Consider the following 27174-nt stretch of genomic DNA (forward strand, 5'->3'; position numbering starts at 1 on the left):
TGGAATGACAGGCTGTTTAAGTATGCATGACTATGCTGCTCTCTAGTGGTTGCAGACTAAATGTTATGGACCCAATTCTCCACTCTGTTACACTAGTTTTCCCACCAAAGTAATACCACTGGAATCTTCCTTTCAATCTTAATCTCTTCACCTAGTTTGAGTCAGACACCAGGTTCCTACATTTTTCCATGAGAAAATATTACTTGGTTTGTGTTGTTCTGAAGCAGCTAGAATTTATTAAGTAACACAAGTCCTAGGATCTGCATGTATGTATTGAAGGTGATTAGCTTCAATGGAAAAATGTCCACAGTGTAACCAGGAGCTATAGGAAGAGCTCCAGACAAGAGAAAACTCAGCTCTCCCTTCACTTAAATCAGTGATACTCAGACCTCAGTGGTTCAGGAGCTAAATTAGTGATCAACATTACCCAAATGAGCCACAGCAGCGTGAATTCATTATTTCATTTACTATCTATTATTCTACCAGTAAGATGACTGATCAAGTATTCTACAATTCATAGATTATTACAGTTGGAAGGGACCTCAGGAGATCATCTAGTCCAACCCCCTGCTCAAAGCAGGACCAATCCCCAAATCCCTAACTGGCCCCCCTCAAGGATTGAACTCACAACCCTGGGTTTAGCAGGCCAATGCTCAAACCACTGAGCTATCCCTCCCTCACCAGTTGGTCAACAACATAGTAACTTAGGGTTCTTAATAATTAAATGACACAGTGTTTTAATATCATCTGCTGCAAAGAGCTGCAGGCGACATTAAAGAGCCATTTGTGGCTTCCCAGCCTCAGTCTGAGTATCACTGAGTTAAATAAACAGGCTAATGAGAGAAGAGAAGCTCCTCAGTTCATCTTTCGATACATCCACCACTCAAGCCCTGCTCTATGTGCATAGTACCTATCTACAGGGCTCTCCTTGCTTTTATACCTAACTATGGCAAATTGAGCTCTGTATGAGACCCATCAGCTTGCACCTCTCTAGACCACATAAGATCATTCCCGTCATGGTGCTCACATGTTGTCCACAGGCCAACATGGGAGGTCCCTGAACAAGCATCACATCAGGTTGGATTGTTTTTGAATGACATGGCATGGATAGAAGGAAAGACAGCTGAATCCTACCCCCAAAAAAGAAAGACCCCCGATTAGGCCTGGTTTAAGGCACCCATTGGCTACTGGCAATCACATCATCACCTCGCCTAGTTAGCATTGTGTTCTTTGCTCTTCAAGATGAAATGTGATGAACAGCTTCAAGCTATTATTCAGCCCTACGAGGGGCTGAAGGTTTGTCTCACTAAAAAGTTGGCCCTTAGGGATGCCGGGTTCTACTGAGTGAGAAATGGCACTGAGAGAGGTTTAAATGAAGAGAACCCAGTTCACCTCTAGAAACTAATAAAGGAAAATCATTACCAGGAAGCAAACACCAGGTAAGCCACTTACTTTTTTCTCTCCTTTTCCCTTTTAAGAGTCTGTGATCCTCCAGCCTGCTGGGCCTGAGACTGGAGCAATTCAGCTGCCGTCTTCCTCTGTTTAAACGCGTTGACTTCATCGTCCAGAGATTTCTTCTTGTCCTCCAGCTTCTTTTTTTCATCCTGATGCAGCTTCTTGAGACGATCAAACTTTTCATGCAGCTAGAGTGAGGAAAAGGGGAAGATCATCAAAGGAGAACAAGGCATTAGCAACCATTCTATTCCAGAGAACACGGAAGTACTGTATTGATTCTTCCTTCATCTGACTCTCCCTGCAGGAACTGATTAGGATCCTATGAGACTGTCATCACAGGTTCATAACAATATGTTATACAGCCCATGGAAATCACATGCTTATTACAGTAATGCCTATGGCTCCCATTCTGCTACACAGAGTGGTAAACAGTCCTTATCCCAAAATGTTTACAGTCTAGACAATATTTTATTAATATGTCACTGAGAAAGGTATGGATGGGATGGGATAAGCGGTAGGCACTGTTTAGTTACAAAGGGTAGCTGTCACCTCTTGTTTTTTAATTTATTTTAATCCATTTATTTTACTTTCTAATGGGATCTCTTAGTTATTTCTTAAATTCGTCTTAAGTACCTAATTAACTAATTAGAGGCTTTAGGCTTTAACAGCAAGAAATGGATTACAGCTATTTCATGCCATAAACTATATTCTCACAAGCCACCACACTACAGCATTCAGTCCCCTTATGATGCTCAGGGAATTGTGTATTTAAATTCCCTGCACATGGAGAAAACAGACTGAGGATTCAGCTTCTTTCAAGGCTTCAGTTTCACTCTTTGCATCTTGGCACACGCTCACGCAGTGTGGAGGGGAGTTCAGTAAAGCAAATGGGAGAATGGACCAGGGATCACAACTGAACTCAGGGGTCCAAGTTCTCCCTAGGACAGACACAGCACAGTGAAAGTGGTGCACTTATTTATGGTGCTGTGATATTGTCTGGTAGCCATCACAATGGAAGAATGTTGCATTTTTCCTATGGCATGCAAATATAACAACCTGATTTCTTCCCCCATAAAACAGACATAACACATTCCATTCCTGAGCCAAATATGGACCCTTCTCTCTTTACTGAGAGTCACCATGAAGTGAGGTCATGTTCTCCACACATAATGGCAATTTCAGCACCAATTTTGTTGAGGTAAATTTAATGCTCCCAACAGTGGATGAGATTGGAGCCAGACAGAGCTCCCTTTACCTCTTTTTCGGCCTCTTTAAGTTCAGCTTCTTTCTCCTTGACTCTCTGGACAAACATTTGCCTCATCTCCTCTTCCTTTTTCTGCAGTTCCCCCAGAAACTCATTCCTCTTGGCCTCATAAGTCTCTTGTAAGCTAAGGAGGAAAAAAAACAAAAAAAGCCCCAGTAAAAATCAGTGGTCTAAATTCTGCTCTCATTTTGTGCATCTCCATTAAAATCCATGAGGGTGATGGCTGGGGTGAATGCATATGACAGTGTAGAATTTGACTATGCTGCTCTAATGTCATCAATCATCTCAAAGAGAAGAGGCCAACTCAAAACCCACATCCCAATACCTGCAGGATTCTGGGGAAGTTTGACTCCAGATCCACATTCGGCGGATTAGGTCTGCCTCATTTTGCAATTTGAGTGACTGTTAAAGAACAGCTAGTCATCTCCCAATGAATGCCCCAGTACCACACGCTCCTCAGGCCTCCTGCTGGGAGCAGGAGCACTGACTTTGCTTCAGAGACGATCGAGTGCTTCAAACATTCCAATTCTATGAGATTCTCACATCCCCATTATAAATCAAGCACTTTTTTCTTGTGCTGCTTTTCCCCCCATCCCTGCCCCACCTTCCTCCTCACTCAGTCCTATTTTCCTTCTCCCACTTCTCCATTTCAGGTCCACCTCCATCGCTCTTGGAGGTCAATGGAAGGCTTTCAATTGGCTTTGGCTCAGATCTTCACCATCAAATCCTTCACACACTGCTTGCTAATCCATACGTCTCCAAGAGCCTTTCCTTCCATGTCATCATTAGCTCTGTGCATTATCATACTACTGCCATATATTAAAATGGCTTGAATGGATGGGCTTTCCAGCCTCATGGTTTAATTAACAAGCCACAGTGATCCTCTCTGATGCAGCAGTTGGCTATCCCTCTACCTCCATGGACCACCACCTTATTGTTCTAGTCTAGGGGTAGGCAACCTGTGGCACGTGTACCGAAGGCAGCATGCAAACTGATTTTCAGTGGCACTCACACTTTACATACAACAATAGTTTAGTTATATACTATAGACTTATAGAAAGAGACCTTCTAAAAACATTAAAATGTATGACTGGCACGCAAAACCTTAAATTAGAGTGAATAAATGAAGACTCAGCATATCACTGCTGAAAAGTTGCCAACCTCTGTTCTAGCCTCTCCCCAGGTCTTTGCTGTTCCTGCAGGAGAGATCTAGCTTAGCCATGACTGGGTGGAAAGAACAGCAGGGACCACCTCTGGACACTGGTGCGAGCAAACTGGCAAATCAGTCAACCAAAGGGTTTCCAGATGGACATTTGTTCAACGGGAAACCACCACATCCTGCCTAGCAGGGGCTCCCATGGGGCAAAAGACTCCTCAGTTTCATAAATAGATTATTTCCCTTAGTGCTCTCTAATGTCTAGCATTCTCTTCCCCAACCCCCTCCCCTCATGTCACTCACACCCCATCTGCATCCTCCCTTCATTTGTTTACTTCCCCCACTTTTCTCTTGTCTGGGCCCACACTGAGGGGTTAACTAGCTGTGGTGGTTGCTCTCCCACTCATTACTGACCAGGAGGGAGGGGAAATCAGCCGGGCTCGCCCGGTGAAGATTCCAAAGATTAAACACTTCAGGAGGTTGGCGTTTTCTGCAGAACCAGGTCACAGAGCACTAACACGGTGTTATACAGTAGCCAGCCTCTTGCCAGGGCCCACCGTCTCTCTCTCCAGCTCCTTTCTCTCCTACAACCAGTGCTCCAGGGATTGTACCTGAATGGTTTGCTGTCTGGGTCAGTGTCTTTAAATCCCATTTCCTCCAGTTTGCATCTCCGGTACAGCTCATAGTGGCGTGTGTGGGTCTGCTCGCGAAGATCCTCCATGTTCACGCGGATCAGCATCTCTCTCAGCTTCACAAAGTCGCAGTGAGCTTCATTCTCAACTGCACAAAGTTGTGAGAAGGAGTTACAGAGAGAGAGAGAGAGATAGAAAGAGACACACACACACACAGAGGTCTTCTCCATATACCCCTCAGCCTTACACAACTCCATGAAGGGACTTCAATAACCCTTTCTGGTACTGAAAGTACCTTCTCTTAAGAGGAGCCCCACACAGCTATAACAATGAAAGATATGGACTGGAATGCCTAACAGGAAACTAAGGCACAGAGATGCCCAAAGTCAGCAGCAGAGCTATATCAGGGGACTGACAGGGACTCAATCGTGCTTCCACCTACGAGATCACACTGACTCTGGGGAGAATGGTCCCAGCACACGCAGGAAACACCAGCGACCAGCACTCACCCTGCACCGTGCCCCATGGATACTGACGGGCTTTCATCATTTTGTTTCCTATTTTCAGCTCCTCTGTGCTGCCAATCACTGCGAACGGCAGGTGGGCCTGAAACATTTCAACAGGTCTGTATTAGTCACCTTGTACTATGGTTACTTAAACAGTCGGAATTACCCACAGCTACCAAGTGAGACGTTGTTGAACACAGGCCCCAAGATACCAGTTCAGTCTCCCTTCCACCCCGTAAGCCCCGTCACTAAAGTGGGGTGGGGCAGTGGCCCCAGGTCAAGACAAAGAAGGGCTTTTGGGACCTCTGTTGCTAATGTTACTGCTCTTTACTCACTACTTGGCTCCTCCTGCCAGACATACACTCCCCAAGTCTCACGCGAGCTAAACTAGCTGCATTGTGACCAACTCTGCTTTTGTCCTAACAGGCTTGCTCTGTCTGAGGCGTTACTGCTGTGGGGGTGTGGAAGCAGCAAGAGACCTCTCGGAGCCTCCTTTGCTTTTTTCAGCTCTCATACGTTTCCCCTCTTTAAGACACTCGCGTGACATGAGAGAGACAATTCAGTACTCATGAACGTGACCATCTTAAAAGTCCTGGAGGCTGTTCTGTGGCACCATTAGTCATAGAACAGAAGCAGCCTTCCCTGCTGACATGTCTCAATCCTGACAAGAAGGGACTCTCATGTCTATGGGGGTATGTTAGACTCCATTCCCATTCGTACCTCGGCCTCTGCACCAAGCCTGCCAGCCAAGATGCCAGTTGTGGTGGTTTGTCTCGATGTCGGCAAATAGCTATTGGGAGCTGACATAAAACCAGCAAGATGGCAACTACCTGCAGTTATCGTGGCCTGTATGGCATTTGAACCTGCAACCTAGAAATAAAAGGCTCTGCCCATCACCAATCCTCAGAGTGCTCCAGTCTCGCACGAGAGCTTTTTGATCAAACTAGATTCTCTAACAGCTTTTGATCTGTTCACTCAGCCACTGGCTGCTTCATAAACACACCTCATGAACTCAATGGCAGCAACTGACTCATTCCACACTAGAGGGAAGGAGAGATTCCCAGGTCAAGTTAGGGGGACAACCAAGGAGACACATTTTGGAATAGCACAAAGGTGGGAGAATCCAAGTGCACTCTCATTAGCTGGAATGTATTAACTCAATTCTCCTATAAGCACATGGACTCTGGGACTTGGCTTGGAAAAAGACAGGGATTAATCCAGCTAAAGCAATCCTAAATGGCATCCAGCTCGCCTGCTAATCCTTCAAAGAATGCACATTTTCCCCTGCATTTGCACATCTTGCAAACTTCAGAGCGAACCTCCCCACATGGCCATTTGTCTTTGCTGTCCCGGTTTTCAGGCTTTGGAGCATGATTTTTCCCTCACTGCGCAGGTGTCCAAAAAGGTTAATGGAGGCTGCTTTCCACCCTAAGCCTGAGAGATCTGAGTATTTCACCCATCTTTTCATTCTGGGATACTGGCATCCCCCAAGTAATAGAACACAGCACGGCCTAGTAGACTGAGCGTAGCGTTCAAAGCCAGGCACTTCCAGGGTCTATCCCCAGCTCTGCTACCAATTCCTTCGGTGACCCTGCACAAGCCACATAGCCTCTCAGTCTCAGCTTCCCATTGTAAAATAGGGACCAAACTTCGCAACCTCAAAGGGTCACCGTGCAGATGAAAGATTGAAAAACGTAAAGAGCTCTATAAACATTAAGAATCAGCGGCTTGTTAGTACACTCCAGCCCTCTCTCTAAAACCATCCAGAAAAACTTCTGCAGCCGAACTAAAAATGCTGCTCTCTTAATACATCATTCTGTCTGCTGTGTGACAAACTAGATCTGAAGGGTGGATGGACGGGGGGTGGGTAGAGGATTATAGCGCATTCTGCACAGCAGTGAACAAATCACACTCTAGATTTCATCGTTTAAAATAAGCAGCCAGCTCCTCTGCCCCCTCCCCAGCCTCACATGCTGGATAACACGCAGTGACATTTGCTAGTAAGAGCCACTAAGCTGCACTGAATTCTGAGTAATTAATGTAGCCTTGGGATACCAATTACACCAGTAAGATCAATGACCTTGGCTTTGCTCACAGGAATAAAGAATAAGGATTTAAGCTCACAAGTAGGTTGAAAATTTGTTGGATTAGTGACAAGAGTCAAGACAGGGGAATGTGGAGAGATTTAGTTTTAAGTTGACAGGGCTGGCTGTCCCACTCACTGACACACAGAGCCTGAGACCAGAGATCTGCCCCTCAGTCCTCGAGCAGACGGGAGATACGAGCATCGTGGGGGAGCAGGGGAGGGAGCACCAGAGCCAGCGCCAGCCAACCTGATGGATGGTCAGACATGACGCAGGGTTTTGAAAGTGAGCAGGTAAGAAGGGGGAGGGAGGGAATCTCTGCACCTTGAGGATCCCCAGGAAAGGTGGGGGTGGGCACAGTGCTGCATGAAGAACAGCTAGTAGGTTAGTGACTGATCCTGCCATGGGAATTTGCCTGTTGACTTGAGTGGAGCAGGATTGAGTTCCTAGTCATTTTAATGCTGTGAGCTTCAAACAAAGGATTAGAAGCTATTTTCCACCAGCGCGTGTCAGTGACATAGGAACTACAACCCTCGGGTTTAAACCAGGCTACTAACTAAACTAACAAACACACAAACACTATGAAACTGCCTGTGAGCATCCACAATAGACTAAGATGAGCCACGCAGCCTTCTCCTGGGCCATACTGCTCTCGTCCTGAAAGTCAGAATAGTGAAGACAGGAATATACACCTCTACCCTGATATAACACTGTCCTCGGGAGCCAAAAATCTTACCGCGTTATAGGTGAAACCACGTTACACTGAACTTGCTTTGATCCACCAGAGCGTGAACTGACCCTCCCGCCTCCCGGGAGTGCTGCTTTATCACATTATATCAGAATTCGTGTTATATCGGGTCGTGTTATATCGGGGTAGAGGTGTGCTGTATAAAACAAAGGTTGAGTGCTGAGATATATTCTCAGCTCTGCTGGACCATGCAATCATTCAATATCCTGAGGATATTCTGGGCAGACAGACACCTCTACACTCCCACCGAAACCAACAGGCTGGGGATAAGTTAGCACAGACTTGGGCCCATTATGTTGAGATTTAAGTCCCTCTGCATGAGGGCACAGAGAGCTTTAGGAAGTAAAGTGGCCAAAGGGAAGGATCCAGCCTCTCGGCTTGAAATCAAGACATCTGCTGGAGATCAGCTAACTATAAAGGGCTGGAAATACAGTGCTGTACATTTAAAGAAAACAAACAGTTACTCATTTGTGTCCTCATTTAAAATGTATTTGGCTTTTCGGACAGAAAAATTACAAACACCGCCCTGCACACACAGTCCAGAGACCTAAAAGGGAAACATCTACACACGGAAGTGGAATGAATTCATATTAGCAACTGCCCAGAAAAACAGGATATTACCACCTACAAGGTTATGAATGGGAAAATTGTTTCCCACAGCACTGTGTAGGAAGAGCCAAACACAGCTTCCAAAAAAAAAAAAAAAAAAAATATTTGAAAGAAAAGATAAAATTGTAACTGGACTAGAAGAGACTAACAAGGTAGATCAAGAGCCAAACTCTGCCCTCTGTTACACTGGCATAAATCAAGAATAACTTTGACAATATTGCTGCAGGTATGTAAGTGGCATAACCAAGAACAGAATGTGACATTTAGCCTATCTAGGCATTTACGCCGTGTTCATCGACGTGGTACGGGTCATCGTCAGTCCACATTGAAGTACAACTGTTAGAAATTGTCAAAGAAAATTCTGTACTTAAAGTGCAGAGACTACAGGTGTCTTTCCAGGACTAGAAAATACTCCTTCCAGAGACTGTGACATCATCTCCTAAGCAGTTGACAGCCTTCCATTGGACAGCTGGCCTGAATTTAGTCATGAAGACAAGGTGGATTCTCATGTTGGTGTCATTCTTTTGGTTACAGTATTTCTCAGCATATGAGAGAGAGAGAGTGTGGATGTGTATATAATATAAATTACAGTTCACGTGATTCCTGCTGCTGACCCTTTTCCTTCAATAACCCACGAGTTATTTTAGGTTGTGACTGTCTACTGGCTCCCATCTTGAGTTTTTTCTTGCATTTCTATTGTTCCCAGCCTGGTGGATGCTACACAAGAATTCCTGGACCTGTGCTTTTGGCTTTTTAGGATCTTCATAACCACCACTCACTTGGCCTATTTTCAGCCCTTTGTTTTTGCCGCTGATTTGCTTGACGTTCAGATATCAGGAAGGTCTGGCTGGGTACCACACAGGACATGTTTACAGTCCAGGCATTACATTGCTGGATGTTGGTCACCCTTTCTGAAGTAGGTTCAATTTTCCGATGACCAATTGGGTTGGCTGTTTTTAGAATCGTCTCCTGATGTTTTGAGAACCTTGCTTGGGAGTGCCAGCATACTGAGTTTCTGTCTGAATTCCTGTTCTTCTGTGGCACAGGATGCGTGAAGCTGCATTAGACGCATGGCTTCCAATTCAATAGTTGATCGAAAACTCAAGTACTGAGTCATCCAGTTTAGAGAGACTTGGATAACTGAAGGAGACCAGTTTGGCTAATACAATAGTTCTATAAATGTCTGCCAATTAAATGTTCTTCACAGGTGTAGCGCAGGCTACGGTGATTATTTTTGCTCTGACATGACTTTGACCTCTATTAATTCCCCAAGTCCTGTTTAAAACTTGCCATTCACGTCAGCACTGGCACATAGTTCTTATGAGTTCCACGGCATGCTGTGTAGCATCAGGCTAAGGACCAAGTGAGAAGTGTGGTTATCTCAAGCTGCAAATGCTCAAGGTATATTACTGCCTTGAGGAAGTCTTTTTGGGTGCCAGTTTGTGCAATTATGCTGGAAACATACAGACTCTCGAGCCACCAGTCAGTTGTTCTTTCACAATGCCCGGTTTATAAACTGCAATTACTGCACAGTGCTAGTAGTTTACGAGTCTGGGAAGTCTCAGAGCTGGCTCCCAGCTTTTCACCGAGCTTCTTGGAAAGAGTCAGTTCAGAAAGATTGTAATATTCATCCAATGAGCCTTCACATTTGTTTTACAAGGACATTCTTATGATATCCTGGATCTTTCAGATCTAATGTTCTCTCATCAGAGTAGTGCTTTACATTTAACTTCTTGGCTCTTTGCCTTCTGATAACAAACCCGGAGGCTTTATAAGTTTGCCTACTACCACATCTGGAAGCAAATACCCTTACTAAAATCCTTTGAGCTTCTCTCTCATCGAAGCAACACAAAGCACTTTACAAACAATCAAACCTCAGAACATCCCTAGGAAGTACACAAGTGTTATCCTCATTCTACACATGAATAAACTAAAGTAGCTTTTCTAAAGTCACCAAACAAGTGTGCAATGGAAGGAGGAATACAATCCAAGACTTCTGGCTCAAAATCCTGTGCTCTGCGCACAAGACAGAACACCATCTGTTTGAACTATTTTATCAGCTATCTGTTATTTTAATCTCAAGAGCAAAGTAGCTTCCTTCGCTATTCTAATTTTAGTTTATTTGGATTTTTACAAACTATCATAACAGAGTGGCCCATGCCATGCTCCTGGCACTCTTTACAAAACCTTTTAAAAATACACTAAACAAGCAAACAGCTCTGTCAATTCCTCCAGATCAAATCAAGTATCCCAGCAACAGCATCAATATAAGAATTAATTGATTCTTCCAGTTCAGGAGGGTTTTGATTTGCACAAATATGAATGATCTGATAGTTAAGAGAAACTTAATTCTGCCCTTGGTATATAGATCTGAGAAGAAATGAGAAAAGGAATGGGAAGCCACCCCTTCTTTTAGGAAAGTCTTTCAAATGGGCTCATCTTCTTCTGCTCTAAGAGTAAAGAATCTCTCTGCTTTTGCCTTATGCACTATTATTATGGGTTTCAATCTCTCTGCCAGGTTATCTCCAGCACCTGAAGTCTAAGCAGATTCGTTTTATGCAATTAATAAAATAGATTATTAGAATGCATCTTCCCCAGGTTTGATAAAAGACCAGAATCAAATTTAGATTCTTTCCTGTACAATCATTAGTCCTCATACACCTGGAAATTATGATTTCTATCAGTTTAATGTGAGGATTTAAATAGGATATTCTCTCTCTCCATTCAGCTGCTGGCAATTTACAGTGCATTTAAAATCGGTGATGGCAACTCCCATTCAAGAGAAGTGGAAAGGACCAAGGAACAGATGGATGGATATTTACAATGGATCTCAGCATTACTAAGAAAGTGGTGGTTATTCCTCTGTCAATCAGCAGATTCTCAGAGTCTACCTTTTCCCAACATTATTTCAAATCTTACATAGCAAGAGGATCCATGCATAGAGTGAGATCCGACAGCAAAACCATTCAAATGGCAAGATCAAACCACAACAGAAAATACAGAAAGCAGCCACAGTAGGTAGCATACCTATCTAATAAAGCATTCTTAGCACTTCCCATCACATTTTTCCAGATAGACATTATCCAGATGGGAAAGTGAGGCAGAGGTTAAGTGACACACCCAACATCATGAAGCAGACAGTGTCAGAGCCTGGGCCACAATCCAGGGTTCTCCAACGTCCTGTCCTGTGTTCCAACCCTTTGCAACGCTGGCTCCTTTTCACTCGCTCTCTTTATATAAAGCCAGAGAAAATATTGTCCAAATACCATTGGAGAGAAAATGCCTTTTCCATCAAAAGTCTTCAGAAAATGACAGATGTGAGGAGACGAGAACATGAGGGTGCCAGTTTTCAAGAGGGCCAAGGTATTTACAGGAACAGTTTGCCCTGTGTTCAGACAGAGTGGCACGGATTCTCGTGTCTGAGCCACAATTCAACCACAAGCACAAAAACTGCCAACACAAGTTTTGTGGGTGCAAGAGGTGCCCATGAGAGGCAGTGTAAGGCTGCATTTTTGAAAGTTTGGCCCCTCTCTGCATTATGCTGTTTTACACTGGAAATCCAGAGCTGCACAGGAGAATCTCTCAGCCATAGAGAAAGAGCTGTTACTTGGACAAAGCTAATGTGCCATATGCCCTTTTGGGGAGGGGAACCGTTGTGACTGTTAGTTCCAGCAACAGTCCCTCTGCCTTCTTGTTATGGCCAAAAACATCCACCTTCATCAAAGCGCTTCCACTGCAGGGCAGTTAAACCACCCAGCCAGATGAGCTTCTGGTTGTGAAAGCATCAAGGCACAGCACAGAGCAATCAGAGCCAGCAAGGGGAGTTATTGCTGTGCAAAGACGTGGCAACATGAAAAGGAAGACACAGAAAAATGTATGACTCTGCAAGAAACAAGAATACAAAAGTACCAACCACTTGGGCAAAAGACCCAGGAGATGGGGTGGGGGTGCAGAACAGCAGAGCGGTATGAATGCATCAATGTGTCTAACACAGACAACACTGATCTCAATAAAGCGTATCCCAGAACTCCACTCATGTAGTAGGGCCAGACTTACCCATCTGCCCTGACCTTCCATTTGTTTGTCAGCAGCTGTAGCATAAACACATCAAGACAGCCGCAAAGAGGCTAAAAGGATACATTATTTCCAACTGTGACTGGCCAGTCAGAGAGGTGGTAAATAAAGCATGGGATTCTGCTGGCCTGAGATGAGTTTATGTAACTCGAGAGAGGAGCTGTTTTGAAAAGACAGAGGATGGACCCCTCTGGTCTTCCCCTAACATCCAGTGACACACTTCACAGGCCTCGCTCCATTCCTGCAGAGGCGCCCGCCCTCAGGGAACCAACTGCCTGAAGCTAACAAAGCCCCTGATCCCACATCTATGGAGAGCATCTACCAATCCAGCCATGTTGGCAGCGTGCAGGGACAGCAGACTAGAGTCAGAGGGGCAGGGCGAAGGGGTAGATTTTAACATCTCCCATGCCAGAATTGATAGGAGAGCCTTTCAGTCCATCACACTCTGAATCTGGAGCAACCAGACTATTGAGTCTGGGTAGGAGGGGAGGGGGAAGAGGAGGCAACACACACAAACACTAAATTGATCCCTGATGAAATTACACAGATACAGTGGAATTCCGCCCCCCACAAATGAATTTGGCCCAAACTGTCACTTTAAGAACAAAACCAACCCCTTTCCCCACCTTCAAAACAGTGCATCTCTTAAAACAACATGCAGTATCAGCACATTTTAAACTAACATAAGACATTAAAGGGAAGTATGAAATTGGCCTTAAAGGATATTTTGAGGGAAGAGACGATTCTGCTTGTTTTTTTAATATTCAAAATTCAAGCTGTATCTACCTTGCAACTCCAGGGACAACTGGGAGAACGAGTGGATTAGAACAGCACAGAGACTGGCTGCAGAGTTGGCTGTTCAACACACTTTGGATTGAACTGAACTATAAATATAAAATTGCAGCAATATCTTCTTATTGCTCTTTAGAGTGGAATAAAACACAGTGGAGACCAAAATCAGCCCTGTGTTGAATGAATCACAGCTGCTTTGTTACTTACATTCATCGTCCCATTGATCTCAGCCACCGATTCATCGTCTGTAGGGAACTGGTAGATCTGCACCCCATTACTGACCAGCTCACTTGTGATTTTAATTTTGAATTTTGTCAACTCACTCTTGGAAATGGCATCAGATTTGGCAATGATCGGGATGATATTGACCTGAAAGGAATGCAGGGATAAAAGGGGATTGGTCAGTCACAATCACGAAAGGAGCAATTTCCACATCTGGCAACAAATCTTAGGCACACATGAAGAATTCAGGTGTACGCTATGCAGCCTTCTCAGTAATGCTGCAGGATATTACATGGAACCCCGCTAATCTGCACTAGCATGAAGGATGGAGAGATGGCAAGGAGCCCCGTGACAGATTAGTGAGGTTTCACATAGTTTTGAAGAGAAACCAGATGAAAAGAAATAGATGATTGTGGTGATCTGCCCCCTACCTTACTGTCAAGCTTCTTCATCGTTACCAAGTCCAGGGATTTCAGGGAATGGCCTGTGGGTGCAATGAAGTACAAGCAGGCATGGATACGGGAGTCATGGAAGTTGTGCAAGACTCTCTTTATCTTCAGTTCCTCTTGCAAGTAGGCTTCAAACTGGGCATCAATGAACTCAACGATGGGCTTATAGCTGTATGGGGGGGGGAAAGAACTGTACACCTTGCAATACAGAGCACTGTCCATTTATTATGCTCCATTATTAGAAAAGTCATCCACTGGCTACTAACCCACAGTGCAGCACCTAATCTCCTGTGAAACTTGCTTGTTTGTAAGCAGTTTGCATTGTGCTAGGACACTGGAACTCCCATACCAAATGGTCCTCTTAGTCCAGTACCCTGTCTGACAGAGATCAGTACCAGATGTTTCAGAGGAAGGTGCAAGAAACTTCATGAAAGGATGGTTATGGAATAACCTGCCTACAGGAAAGCTCCTTTCTTATCCATGGCACTTGGTGGTCTGTTGACTTATGCCTTGAAGCATGAGGGTTTATATGCTTATCTCACATAACTATGGATATTATTCTTATTCATATAAATGTCTAATCCTTTTTGGAATCCCACTAAGGTCTTGGCCTCCTTACTGTCATGTGGCCTTGAGTTCCATGGATTTAACTGCACTTCTACTCTCTTGGGATGGCTTTCAACACCACCACTCATTCAGTCCTCCTACAGCAAGAAGTCCATTTCCCGCAACATGCTCTCCTTTAGTTTCCCTGTAAAGCGATTTGGAATATTGAGTGCCGGACACACTACATAAAGAGAGTATCACTTACTGGCCAAGATGGGGAAAGGGTGTGCTTATTTAAAAAAAACAAAACTGTCCAAGTAAAACCATCCATAGAGCCTCTGTACAAAGCTACAATTTAGGAGGAGGTTATTTCTATGATCAGCACACTGCTCTAGTGCTCTTAAATCCTAAGAATGGATGTACACTTGTACCACTCTGTTTACGGGCATTGGGAAGCTAGCTGCCACAGACCAGACCAGTTCTCACAGAGCATATAATTAGGGGCACATCACATAACCTTGTTTGAAAATCCACTGCCAGCAACCAGCGAAGACAAGCAGCCACTGGACTGTTGTTGTGGTTTGCACCACTGGAGCACAAGACAGCAAGTGAGGAAACGCCTCAGCTCTCTCTGCTCTTTAGACAGGTGGAGCTCAGGCATCCAATGGACGGGATGCAGCGGGGGGTACTGAGTGGGGTAGACACAGCTTGCAGTAAATGAGCACTGTTTCTTGGCCAATGCTCCGTGCAGCATGGACATTCTGTAGGCTTCTGAGAAGGCCAACTGCCCACCCTCCACCATTCCATTCTGAACAGCCACAAGCAGCAGGGCAGAGATGGGTTTTAAAATGTGATTCCTAAGATGTGAGAAGGCACCTCCATTTCAAAGCCACCTGGACCAGCCTGAGTGGAGCCAGGCTAGGAAGCAGATGGGGAACCTCTGTCTGGTTAAGTCATAGAATAAAACACCCACTTACAAACAAATCTCATCCCCTTTTCTTTACCTGTCTTCTTTGTTGATCTGGTCCCCAAAGCCTACGGTGCCCACAACGGTCAGTTTCAGACCAACATTGCTCTCCTGAAGGTCATAGGTACTGGATTTCAGCTGAACTCCAGGCTGTGAGTGAGATGCTGGCTCACCTTCAAATTTAGTATTGAAAAGGGTGTCCATCAGCGTGGACTTACCAAGGCCAGTTTCCCCTTTAAAAAAAAGAGAGAGAACAAGTGGTAAAACATTTTACCAGAGTTGATAGTTCAGACCATCAGTGTCAGAAAAGTTAGCGTGGTGAAATTTCAACAGATGGAAGCAGAACCCAAGCTCCAAGTGAACTGTCCAGTGAGCAGAAAGTCAGGTACAATGGGAGGCCTGTTTTCGCTGGCCACTGGACTGCACAGTGTTATTTAGATCATTAAAACCTGGACATGAAGGAGGTGAAAAAGCAGGGGAAGCAGCATTCAGACCCGCACAAGTCCCGGCACTGTGCCTTGAACTGAAGTCTTCTGTAGCATAGAGGAGATTGTCACTGTCAAACACAGAGCTCATTAGAAACTTCATTTCCAAAACAGAGGAAGAATATTCTCCAGACAGCAGCATCCTCTCCAGCATGCAGCTTCTCTAGTCACTTCCCTGTAGAGATCTCTGCAGAATCTACAATTGAAGTATGAAGTATGTAGAATTAAAGTGTACATGTGATCTACATACCTAGACTCATGCATTTACCCAGATTCAGTGGCAGGATCAGGGTGCTTGCCTGGCCAGGGACCTTGCCTGCTGAACCTGGGTCCTAACACACTGGTGGCAGTACAAGTTACAAAAATAATACTTTGAAACCTGCTTCCACACTCCTTGGAACAATACTGAACAGCAACTTGGATCCAGTCTACCAGTACCTGAGCACACTACCTTACCTGGAGAGCACAGACAACTCCCAGTACATAGGTTGGCTATATTGCAGAGTTTAACCCAAACTTATCTACCACACATTCTAGCAAAAGATCTATGCATTCAATTCCAAGCGTAGCCTACACTTCTACTATAGCCTCTTCTGATGGTAAAACTGCTTCCATTACCACCCCACTCCCACTGGTTTTTAGATGCATACAGCTTTCTGGTTTCCCTCCCCGCTCCATCCCCCCAAATTCCTTATAGTTCGCATCTATCCAACAGTAGATTGGAAGCTAAATTCAGGTGTTCCAAAATTAGAGGAAAGAGAAAAAAAATATGCATTACTTCCAACTCTGACTACATTTTTGCAATGCAGTTGGCTTTCAAAGTTAGCAAAATGACAGAGTTGATGCTAAAACCTGTGCCCATTTCTTCCTGAGGACCGGTGACTTGGCTAAATTTTAGGGCAAGAAAGCTGAAAAGTTGTGCCTGCCAACTGGCACCTGCTGACATTTCAGCAGCTTAACGGACCCTGCCCACTTTGTGGCACCATGGCAAAGACTCACTGCTCAGCCTGACAGGCTGAGGTTCTGCTGCTGGGGCATTTCCGATGAGAGAGGGAGGCAGGCACGCGCATACATGCCCCACAACCAAAAACCAAACTAACTCCAGGAGAAAGAGATGCTTCCTAATTTCTGCATGTTCACTTTTTAAAAGCCATGACATTTTTGGAAGTAAGTGTGCTGCAGCCCTGTTACCAGACTTGCTTTAATGTTACTTATCTGTTTTTTCCTCCTTAAAGAACCTCTGTATGCCACCCCCTAAGGGCCTGCAGCTCTGAAGGCGACTCCTCCAGAACACAGTTGAAGTACTGTATATTAGTATATATATTAGTATATATTTAGTATATTAGCAAGGCAGCACAGGAAAATCCTTCACTGCTGTGACCACACTCTACCTGTTCTGAGGACAGAGTGGCCTTTGATCTCCAGGGTTATAGTTCTAACACCTGAATTCACTACAACTTTAAAATTGAAAGAGTGTCTAAATATTACTGGAGAGAGAGAAAGAGGTAACAACAGCTTCCCTCACATACCTCCCTACCAGTACATGCAAAGATAAGTATCAGGATTGCTCATGAATTTGATTGCTGGTCACACTCTAACCTTAAACAAGAATTAGTGCAAAAATCAAAAGGAAAATGGGCTAAAACACAACATCCCAGTTGTAGCCATCCACATTTTTCTTAGTACTATCTTTTGTGCTACATTAATGCACTGACACAGTTTGTGGTACCGCAAATCAAAGACCATTTGCCCTAAAGGAAGAGGGCATCAGGCAACCAAAGCACTACAGCTGAGCGTGCGGCTGCTCCCTGAGTTGCCTGGTTGACAATCACATCAGCCTGAGGGCAGAATAGGATACCCAAAAGAAAAGGCCAGATCACATGGGGTGAAAACATAGCAGGAGATTTTCACTCGGGCTGCAGTAGAATGTTTTCTCTGTGGGCACCTGCTTGCCCAGCCCCAGTGTAGGGGCCAAAGAGAGAGCAAATATGTGAAGCATGGCTGAGCGCAGCAACTATTTCCAGAATTCAGATCAGGATTTTAAGACATCTGCTGAGAGCAAAGACAGCAGAAAGCACAAATAGATGCCTGTTATGACCCCACGAGGACTTTCTCAAGGATTCCAGGAAGACGGTAGTTTAAAAAAAGAAAATCTAAACAGATTTTGCGAAGGCTGTGGTATTTCCAGCAATTCCTGCCAAGCTGTACTGCGTTTACTGGTGGGATAAGAATGGTGAAGTAGCAGCATGCACGTTCAGATGGATGCCAGCCTCCCTGAGAAATCTCGGAGTCAGAAAGCATGCATGGTACAACAAACAAGGGTTGAATCCTGCTCTCATTGAAATGAAAGGGAATTTTGCCACTGACTTCAAGGGGAACATGCTCAACCAGGCGACTCGGGATAGGGAGAGTAGAGAAACTAGACAGAACTTGAGTCCGGTGAACACGGTGTATGAAAAATAAGGAAACACATTCATTGTTCCCATTAGTTCACACTTCCCTACTATGCATTTCCCCATTCGTGTACCAGCAAGCAGGGACAATGTAAGTAAATTTAGATCCACACAAATTTAGGTTTTGTAAAAACAAAATCTTATAAATGTGAAAGTGACTAAATTGGTTTCCATAGGTTTTCTTTTCAAATCCCAATTAAGACAATTTTTTGTATTTTGATTGAAAATGGACACCCACCAAATAAAACTTCACCCAAATTTAAGATAAAACTAACACCAATGGAAATGCTGCAACCAAAAACACGAGTGACTGAGTATGTGTGAGTGTGTGTGTAAATAAAATGAAGATTTAAGTTTTTAAAATAATAAGTACTTCCCTGCCATGTTTAAAAACTCAAACACCGCAGCACTAAGAATCTGAAAGCACAACTGACTATAAACAAGAGAGAAATGAATTTCTTGGTGTAAGATGGGAGAAATACAAAGGACGAGCCGAGGGGTCAGCATTAATGTAAAAAATGACATGAGATTTTCAAATCATTTTCAGTTTTTAAGGAACTTTGCTATTTTTAAAAGACGTCTGACAAACTAGGGAACAAAGCTATTTTAAAATGAACAAGCGATAAAGTGAAGGATTATTACTGGATCTCTCAGGAGTTCCTGCCCAGCATGTAGGGAAATTTCAGCTGGCAAGACGACGTGAATGGTGCCAATTGCTTCTTATACAGAGAGAGAAGTCCAGATGGAACAGATGGTATGGTAAAAAGGACAAGAGACAAAGTAGTATGGGCTCATTCCAGCTGACGGCATTAGAATCTTCTCCAGAAAACAGAAATGATGGATGGGGATGAAGGGATGTTTATTATTGGGAGTGTTATAGTGTGAAAATACTAAGAGGATCCTTACTGGAGAAGCTGCTGCCTGATGTCAAGATTACAAACACCCAGAGTTCAGTACTAGAAGACAAATCTAAGGATCATGCAATACTACAGCAGTCTTTGTCCCTCCATCCCCACCCCGAATGCGTGTCTGGGAATTAGTTTAGGGAAAGGAAAGGGAGGTAGCGGTGACCTGCCATTGTTATAATTTGCTGTATCAGGAAGCTCTGACAGCCTGCACACCTACTGAAAAGCAAAAGCAACATGACTTTGAATATACTGCATGCATCACTTAGCAGCAGCAGCGATCATGGCTGAATTTTTTTTTTTTTTTGTGGGAGAAGGGGAAAGCAGTTGAACTGACCAGTTGCACTGCAATAAAACAATATTTTCCACTTCCATAGCAACCTTCACAAAAGGCTTCCAAAGAGCTTTACAAGTGTATTCTCCCTTTTTACAGATTGGTAAACTGAGGCACAGGGAGGGGAATTGATTTGCTCAAGGTTACACAACGAGCGAGTGGCAGCACTAGGCACAGAACCAATCCCTAGTCTCAAGCGTTAGTCATTAGTCCATGTCACGGTCAATATTTTGCTTTGCAAATTATTTCAGATATTTCTGCTTTCTTAAGCAGTTTCCCCTAACAAACCATCTTCTCCTTGATCCTGCAACACACAGCCCTGCGCCTGCGACATCCTCGTAATTTCAGTGAAAAAACACTGTTTCACAAATTCAGCTTCAGCAGAAGGCCCAGCAGGAGCACAGATACCCCCGATAATTGGCAAGCCTGGCACAAAGAGGCACGAGAAACACATGAAAGGTGAATGAATTTTAGCTTTTAAATCAAAGTGTTTTCAAGGACTGAAAAATAAACCAGTTCGAGACCTGGGGGCTGCTAGATTCAATCCCACACCAGTACCAAAGCACTGTCAGACCAAGAGGCTAGTGAGTTTTTAGATCTGATAACTCAAAGCCTGCAAAGGGTGGCACTCCCTGGCCCCACCAGAACAAAGGTTTTCAGAGCCAGGACACCACTTTTCCAAGTGCTGATCTGCAGCAAGTGATCAGAAAGAAAAAAAAAGCCTAATCACTGGGGGTGAGCACTTCCCCTCCGATAAAAAAAGTCTTTTAAAGCAAAAGCAGGCACTTCTTTGCTTCCTCCACCCCCTTCCCCTCCACACACACTCTGGTATGCTAGGAAAGTAGACTACAATCTCTAAACAACGCATTACCTGTTAAAGAGATTAGGCTACATTAGGGTTCACCGAGGCAATTCCGCATGATAAAACCATTCCCTGTGGAGAAGGGAACAATAGTTCCCTTAGGACTTGTCTGCATGGGGAAGTTTCCCAGCATAACTAATTTGGTACAATTATTTTGCTACAGCTGCTAGTATAAAGCTCCTAGATGGCCACTATTCCAGAATAAAAGTGATTTTATTCTAGAATATTTACTCCACTTCCGAAGTTCCATTGTAACAAAATAATGTGTGTGGGAAGATTTCCCAGCACACACACAATCTCTATACCAGCCTGTTGTAGGGAGATCCCTTGTAATTTGTGTGCGGTTTTGGTTCTGCTTCATTAAGGAGCCTGAGGACAAAAGAGGAATCAGTTCAAGAGAGTATCATTTCAAAGGAGGTACTTTGAAGCCATCAAGCGACAGGCAGCGGCCATTTCCAGGTGAAACAATGATGGAGTAACAAAACAAAAAAACCAACTATCAGTAGGTTTTCAGGCAATGAGACAAAGACTGTACTCCTATTGGCTCGAAAGCTAATTTGATATTCAATGACACAAATTCTCCTGTGAGTTATGAGCACACAACTCCACTGAAATCAAAAGGAGATGCATACGTGCATGTGAAGGCAGAATTTCACCCCAAATCCAGAAAACTCCACACAATATACTTCCCTCTCCTCTTCTCAGGAGCACTCTTGTATTGTAAGCAACTTTCTTATGTGGAACCCATTCTGATCAAGACCACAGATCTAAAGGTATTACAGTTTTACAATGGCCCCTTCAAAGTCACAGCTCAGAAACACTACTACTATGTTATCAAGCACTGCAGGCATCTAGGGTGATTCCAGTCTCTTGGCACCATAGATCGACATGTCAGCCTTTGAATCTACCCAGTTTTGTCATCAAATCTGCTTTCGACAAGTAAAGTGTTCTGTTTGGGAAAAGTGCAATTGAGAACTGTAATGATCACATCATCCCAAAAGCACTAGACAGAGCATGAACCAACTTCAGCCCCGGCATCCAACAGCACAACTGTTAATGGTAGCTAGACTAGAACCTCTAACACCAGGGCTCAATTTAGGCTACAAACATGAACACAGTTTCACTTCTTAGCATAGAGCTGTCAAATAATGAGACTACAACTACCCTGCATACAAATAAGGAGAAGCATAAGCTTGTGAAATTAGGAAACACAGTTTGTGAAGAAATTAGAGATGATTCTTACCTGTTGGAGCAGGGTCTCTTTTCTCAGAGTGGCTCTCACAGATGACGAGATCAAGTACCAGCACCAGCATGGGGCTTTGTCAGTTTCTCATGGCTCCAAATGCAAGAGGAGCAGATATTTTAATTTTAAAGATTCCCTGAGGGGGAGGAACCACTTGTGTACAGTGGAATACCAGTCTAACATGACCATAATCTGCACTGGCCTATACTGAGAAAGCTCACTGAAGCTCAGCAGCCACCCAATTCTACTATCTCTCTGCATGTCACTAAATAATGTAGACAGCACAAAGGAAACAGTCTGAGGCACCGAAGTATTTACCCAAGTAATGCCCTGAAGTGGAAGGCAAACAGCATTTATCACTACAGCTATGGAAGGGAAACAGTTACACAGCGGGGTAATTATCAGGGATTCTGTTCATGAACCTCTTGGCTTCTAGTAGGTTGCTCAGTTATTTTTCGTCTCAAATCAAAGATCTATTTCAGCAGAAGACAGCTGAAAATTGCCCTTAATCTGAATTCATCGTTAAAAGTCACTTCCAAATCGTTCCTTAATTAAATGTAATCACATTATGGGATTCAGTGAGAGCAGAATAACAGGCTTACGACCCATGTGGTATCTATTAAAAATATCTACATAGTCTCCTTTTTCAAACAAAGGTTACTTGTGACAGAAGTGTTTAAATGTTGCTCTTTCATATTTAACTGTCTAACTATGCAATTTGTTATAAACTAGTTGAGTAACTGTTTCCTGTTAAAAGAATTATCCCTCTGTAAATGCTGTGTATTAAAGAGGTTAGCAAAAGAAGGGGGGTAGGAATTAGTTTGTGCCTTTTTTAAAAAATGTTTTAAGATGTATCAAAATAGCACAAAACTAAGCCTATTCTTTCCCTTCTTGTGTTTTTGCATTAAAATGTCATGTCTTTACTACTTTCCTGGAAGACTTTCTGGATGAGAAAAACTGATTATTCCATTATGTTAATTAAACCTGACAAATGGAGAGGTGAAAGTTATTTTTTCAGAATGTTTCAGAGTTTGATTTTATTAATATGAATTTAACCCAAACACTTATAAGAAAAACGAACACTTAACAACTTGAACCATTCACATAAGGCTGAAGAAAGTTTATATTCTGCCCTTTGCCAAGTCATCTATACAATTTTTTCCTAGTAAAGTTCATAAAAAAAATTTAATTACAGAAAAAGAAGCTAAGATAGTAGAAGTGTCTATTCCGTAATGATTATTTATATGAGCAGTGTTATTAATACCTGTAACATTTACTGTGATGATATTAATCTTGATGAACCCTTGTTCATATTGATTAACGTTTGATTGGTATGTTACAGTTTTGTCCTGCATACAGGAAAGAAACAAGCAAGTAGTATTCAACTGCTCTCCACATATCAAGGAGAATACATAATCTAAAGAGAAACCTGCAGTCACACCTATATCTTAGAGGAAACACTGCACCTTAACTACAAAAGAAAGAAGAGCAAAACAACACAACAGCAAAGAAAATACTGTTAGAGTTCCACCTTTGGGAATAGTGCTTTATCTAAGATGTAAACTGGGTATATCAAACACATGCATTGGAATCACCTAATAACTGAGCCAGACAAAGACCTCCATTTGTTAAGGAAGTTTATCTTCTCAGAGGAATTCCATTGTAAGAGAAAGTTTTCCTCTCAGCTCCATTTGGCAGAGCTCAACTCTCACCATTCTGCTCTTCCTGTCTGAATTTTTCTCATGAACTCCACAGCGGATAAGTGCCACACACTGCATTGCATGCATGGATCTTTCACAGGCAAGGAGGATCGTCTGTCTACACCGCAATAAGACACCTGCAGCTGGCCAGTGTCAGCTGACATGGGCTCATAGTGCTTGGGCTGCAGGGCTATAAAACTGCAATGTAGACATTCAGGCTTAGGCTAAAACTGCCTGAGCATCTATACTGCAATTTTATAGCCCGGTGAGCCCGAATCAGCTGATACAGGCCCGCAAGTGATCTATTGCAGTGTAGACATACCTGGAGAGAACTTCACACAGAGTGAGCGCCAACTGTCAAGACATGTCATATGGATTTGAGGGGGAAATTTCGCTCTTATTAAGTACTAGAATCTCTCTTCCTTAGCCCCTGCCCTTGTCTATCAACTGGACCTTGAAACCAGAGATTTGCATGTGCAGTCTATCTGGAACAGCAGCAGTAAAGCAGCAAACACACTTATTTCACCACTGGAGGCTGGGCTTGGGTCAGTCAGCAGAAGTATGGTAGTCTTGTTCCATTAGTTATTAAGGAATGTTTATCCACACTGTAACACCAGTTTTCAACCTGTGCTAAGAAAGGGCCATCTGGTGCTGTAATCCTATGAAAGACTATATGGACTCCATCAGATACTATGGTGATAAGATATAAAATCATACAGTAACTGCACACCATGACTGAGGTGCCCTGACAGATCAGTGTGAGGGCAGCTTAGACAATGGTGAGACACACAAAGCCTGGTCCAAACACTAACTTAACTCCAGTGCAAACACACACACACACACGTACAGAAGAAAAGTGGATAGGGAAAAAGAAAAAATAAAGTTTGCTTTTTCAGACCAGTACAATTATTGTTTCAATAACTGACAATCCAAAGAAGGCCTCATATCAAATTATTTGACTTGAACAGCTTATTTTCTACTAAAAGCATTGCATTAAAATATGGGGGGGGAAAATCATCCTCCGTCCCCAAATAAATAAATAAATAAATAAGAGCCCGGAATCGTAGACATTATTTCTACAGTTCTTTTGCTCAATAGAATTGCACATTACATTTCCCCATAACTTCAGCAGCAGACTTCTCAGAGTCAGTAAATCTCATTTAGTTACTGAAAATGGAACAGATGACAAAAAACATTGCATTCTGAATAAATCAAAGCTACGCTGTTAACCCAATTACCTACACGTGACTTCTGGCTGCAGAGCAGCCTTGTTCATCAATACAATCTCCCCGAATGGAAATACTCACCCACACACAGGATGTTGAAACAGAAGCCATGGTTAACTGACTTATTTACCAGCTGGTCAGGCAAACTGTCAAATCCCACATGTCCAGAAAGAGGGACAGTTCGGCAACCTTCACCCTGGAATGATTGAAGACACATTTTTAGAAGTTACTTCTAAGAACTACACTTTAATTGATATACACTTTTTAAGACCTCCCAAGAGGAACGTGTCACTTCTTCCTTCTGCAGAACAGTTCAAAAACAGATCTGTACATACTGTAAATCTTTGCTTCTTGTCAGCATACTTCCCTCACGGCTTAATAAACGGCTCCAGATAATGCAAACAAAATACCTGATTCTGCTTGTGTTGCAAACTTGCTTTGCCACAGAAATATATTAGAGAACTAAGTTTAAACAGCTGCAATTATGTGTGTATACAGTTTACTTATAGTTATTAAAGTTTTGATGCATGGGACCCTCAAAACTTTCCCTATAATGGAAGCAACACAAATGACCCTCCACTGGAAAACAGAAGTTAATCGTCAGTAATTATAGCTATTTTGTAATAAAATGTCAACATAACTTGAGGGCTAGAAAGAATTAGTAACAAAGTTATAAGCCTACTCAATAATCAGACAATTGAAACACAACATAGCTGTAAAGTGTAAGTATTAAGAACACAAGATGGCCACACTGGGTCAGACTAAAGGTCCATCCAGCCCAGTATCCTGTCTGCCGACAGTAGCCAATGCCAGGTGCCCTAGAGGGAGTGAACCTAACAGGCAAGGATCAAGTGATCTCTCTCCTACCATCCATCTCCATCCTCTGACAAACACAGGCTAGGGACACCATTCCTTACGCATCCTGGCTAATAGCCATTAATGGACATAACCTCCATAAATTTATCTAGTTCTCGTTTAAACCCTGTTATAGTCCTAGCATTCACAACCTCCTCAGGCAAGGAGTTCCACAGGCTGACTGTGCGTTGTGTGAAGAACAACTTCCTTTTATTTGTTTTAAACCTGCTGCCCATTAATTTCATTTGGGGGCCCCTAGTTCTTATATTATGGGAACAAGTAAATAACTTTTCCTTATTCACTTTCTCCACAACACTCAAGATTTTATATACCTCTATCATATTCCCCCCCCCCCTTAGTCTTCTCTTTTCCCAGATGAAAAGTCCTAGCCTCTTTAATCTCTCCTCATCTGGGACCCATTCCAAATCCCTAATCATTTTAGTTGCCTTCTCTGAACCTTTTCTAATGCCAGTATATCTTTTTTTGAGATGAGGAGATCACATCTGTACGCAGTATTCAAGATGTGGGTGTACCATGGATTTATATAAAGGCAATAAGATATTCTCCATCCCTTTTTTAATGATTCCTAACATCCTGTTTGGTTTTTTGACTGCCGCTGCACACTGCATGGACATGTTCAGAGAACTATCCACAATGACTCCAAGATCTCTTTCCTCATTAGTTGTAGCTAAATTAGCTCCCATCACATTGTATGTGTAGTTGGGGTTATTTTTTCCCCCATGTGCATTACTTTACATTTATCTACATTAAATTTCATTTGCCATTTTGTTGCCCAATCACTTAGTTTTGGGAGATCTTTCTGAAGTTCTTCACATTCTGTTTGGTCTTAACTATCTTGAGCAGTTTAGTATCGTCTGCAAACTTTGCCACCTCACCGTTTACCCCTTTCTCCAGATCATTTATGAATAAGTTGAATAGGACTGGTCCTACGACTGACCCTTGGGGAACACCACTAGTTACCCCTCTCCATTCCAAAAATTTACCATTTATTCCTACCCTTTGTTCCCTGTCTTTTAACCAGTTCTCAATCTATGAAAGGACCTTCCCTCTTATTCCATGACTACTTAATTTATGTAAGAGCCTTTGGTGAGGGACCTTGTCAAAGGCTTTCTGGAAATCTAAGTACACTATGTCCACTGGATCCCCTTTGTCCATGTTTGTTGACCTCTTAAAAGAACTCCAATAGATTAGTAAGACATGATTTCCCTTTACAGAAATGATATTAACTTTTGCCCAACAATTTATGTTCTTCTATGTGTCTGACAATTTTATTCTTTACTATTGTTCCAACTAATTTGTCTGGTACTGATGTTAGACTTACTGGTCTGTAATTGCCAGGATCAACTCTAGAGCCCTTTTTAAATATTGGCATTACATTAGCTATCTTCCAGTCATTGGGTAGAGAAGCTGATTTAAAGGACAGGTTACAAACCATAGTTAATAATTCCGCAATTTCACATTTGAGTTCTTTCAGAACCATCTGGTTCCCGTGACTTGTTGTTGTAACAACAGCTGCTACCAACACAACCTAAATGGAGAGTGTTGAATATGGCAACATTTTCTGTATTATTGCAAATGCAAACATC

The 27174-nt window shown here is 43.1% G+C and overlaps 1 protein-coding gene across 6 annotated transcripts in view; it reads right to left on the reverse strand.

Moving 5' to 3' along the window:
- Positions 1–27174, reverse strand: part of SEPTIN6 (septin 6) — a 42599-nt gene that overhangs the window by 8654 nt on the left and 6771 nt on the right. For all 6 annotated transcript variants that reach the window (XM_050964519.1, XM_050964522.1, XM_050964516.1 and 3 more), the window contains exons 2-9: positions 24794–24908; positions 15542–15737; positions 13974–14160; positions 13528–13689; positions 5017–5113; positions 4487–4655; positions 2711–2843; positions 1453–1643 (exon numbers count right to left, since the gene is read on the reverse strand). In XM_050964519.1, the coding sequence (XP_050820476.1) occupies positions 1453–1643; positions 2711–2843; positions 4487–4655; positions 5017–5113; positions 13528–13689; positions 13974–14160; positions 15542–15737; positions 24794–24908 (1250 nt within the window). The remainder of the gene's footprint in view (positions 1–1452; positions 1644–2710; positions 2844–4486; positions 4656–5016; positions 5114–13527; positions 13690–13973; positions 14161–15541; positions 15738–24793; positions 24909–27174) is intronic.

Source organism: Gopherus flavomarginatus, chromosome 8 (assembly GCF_025201925.1).
Source record: "Gopherus flavomarginatus isolate rGopFla2 chromosome 8, rGopFla2.mat.asm, whole genome shotgun sequence".
NCBI lineage: Eukaryota > Metazoa > Chordata > Testudines > Testudinidae > Gopherus > Gopherus flavomarginatus.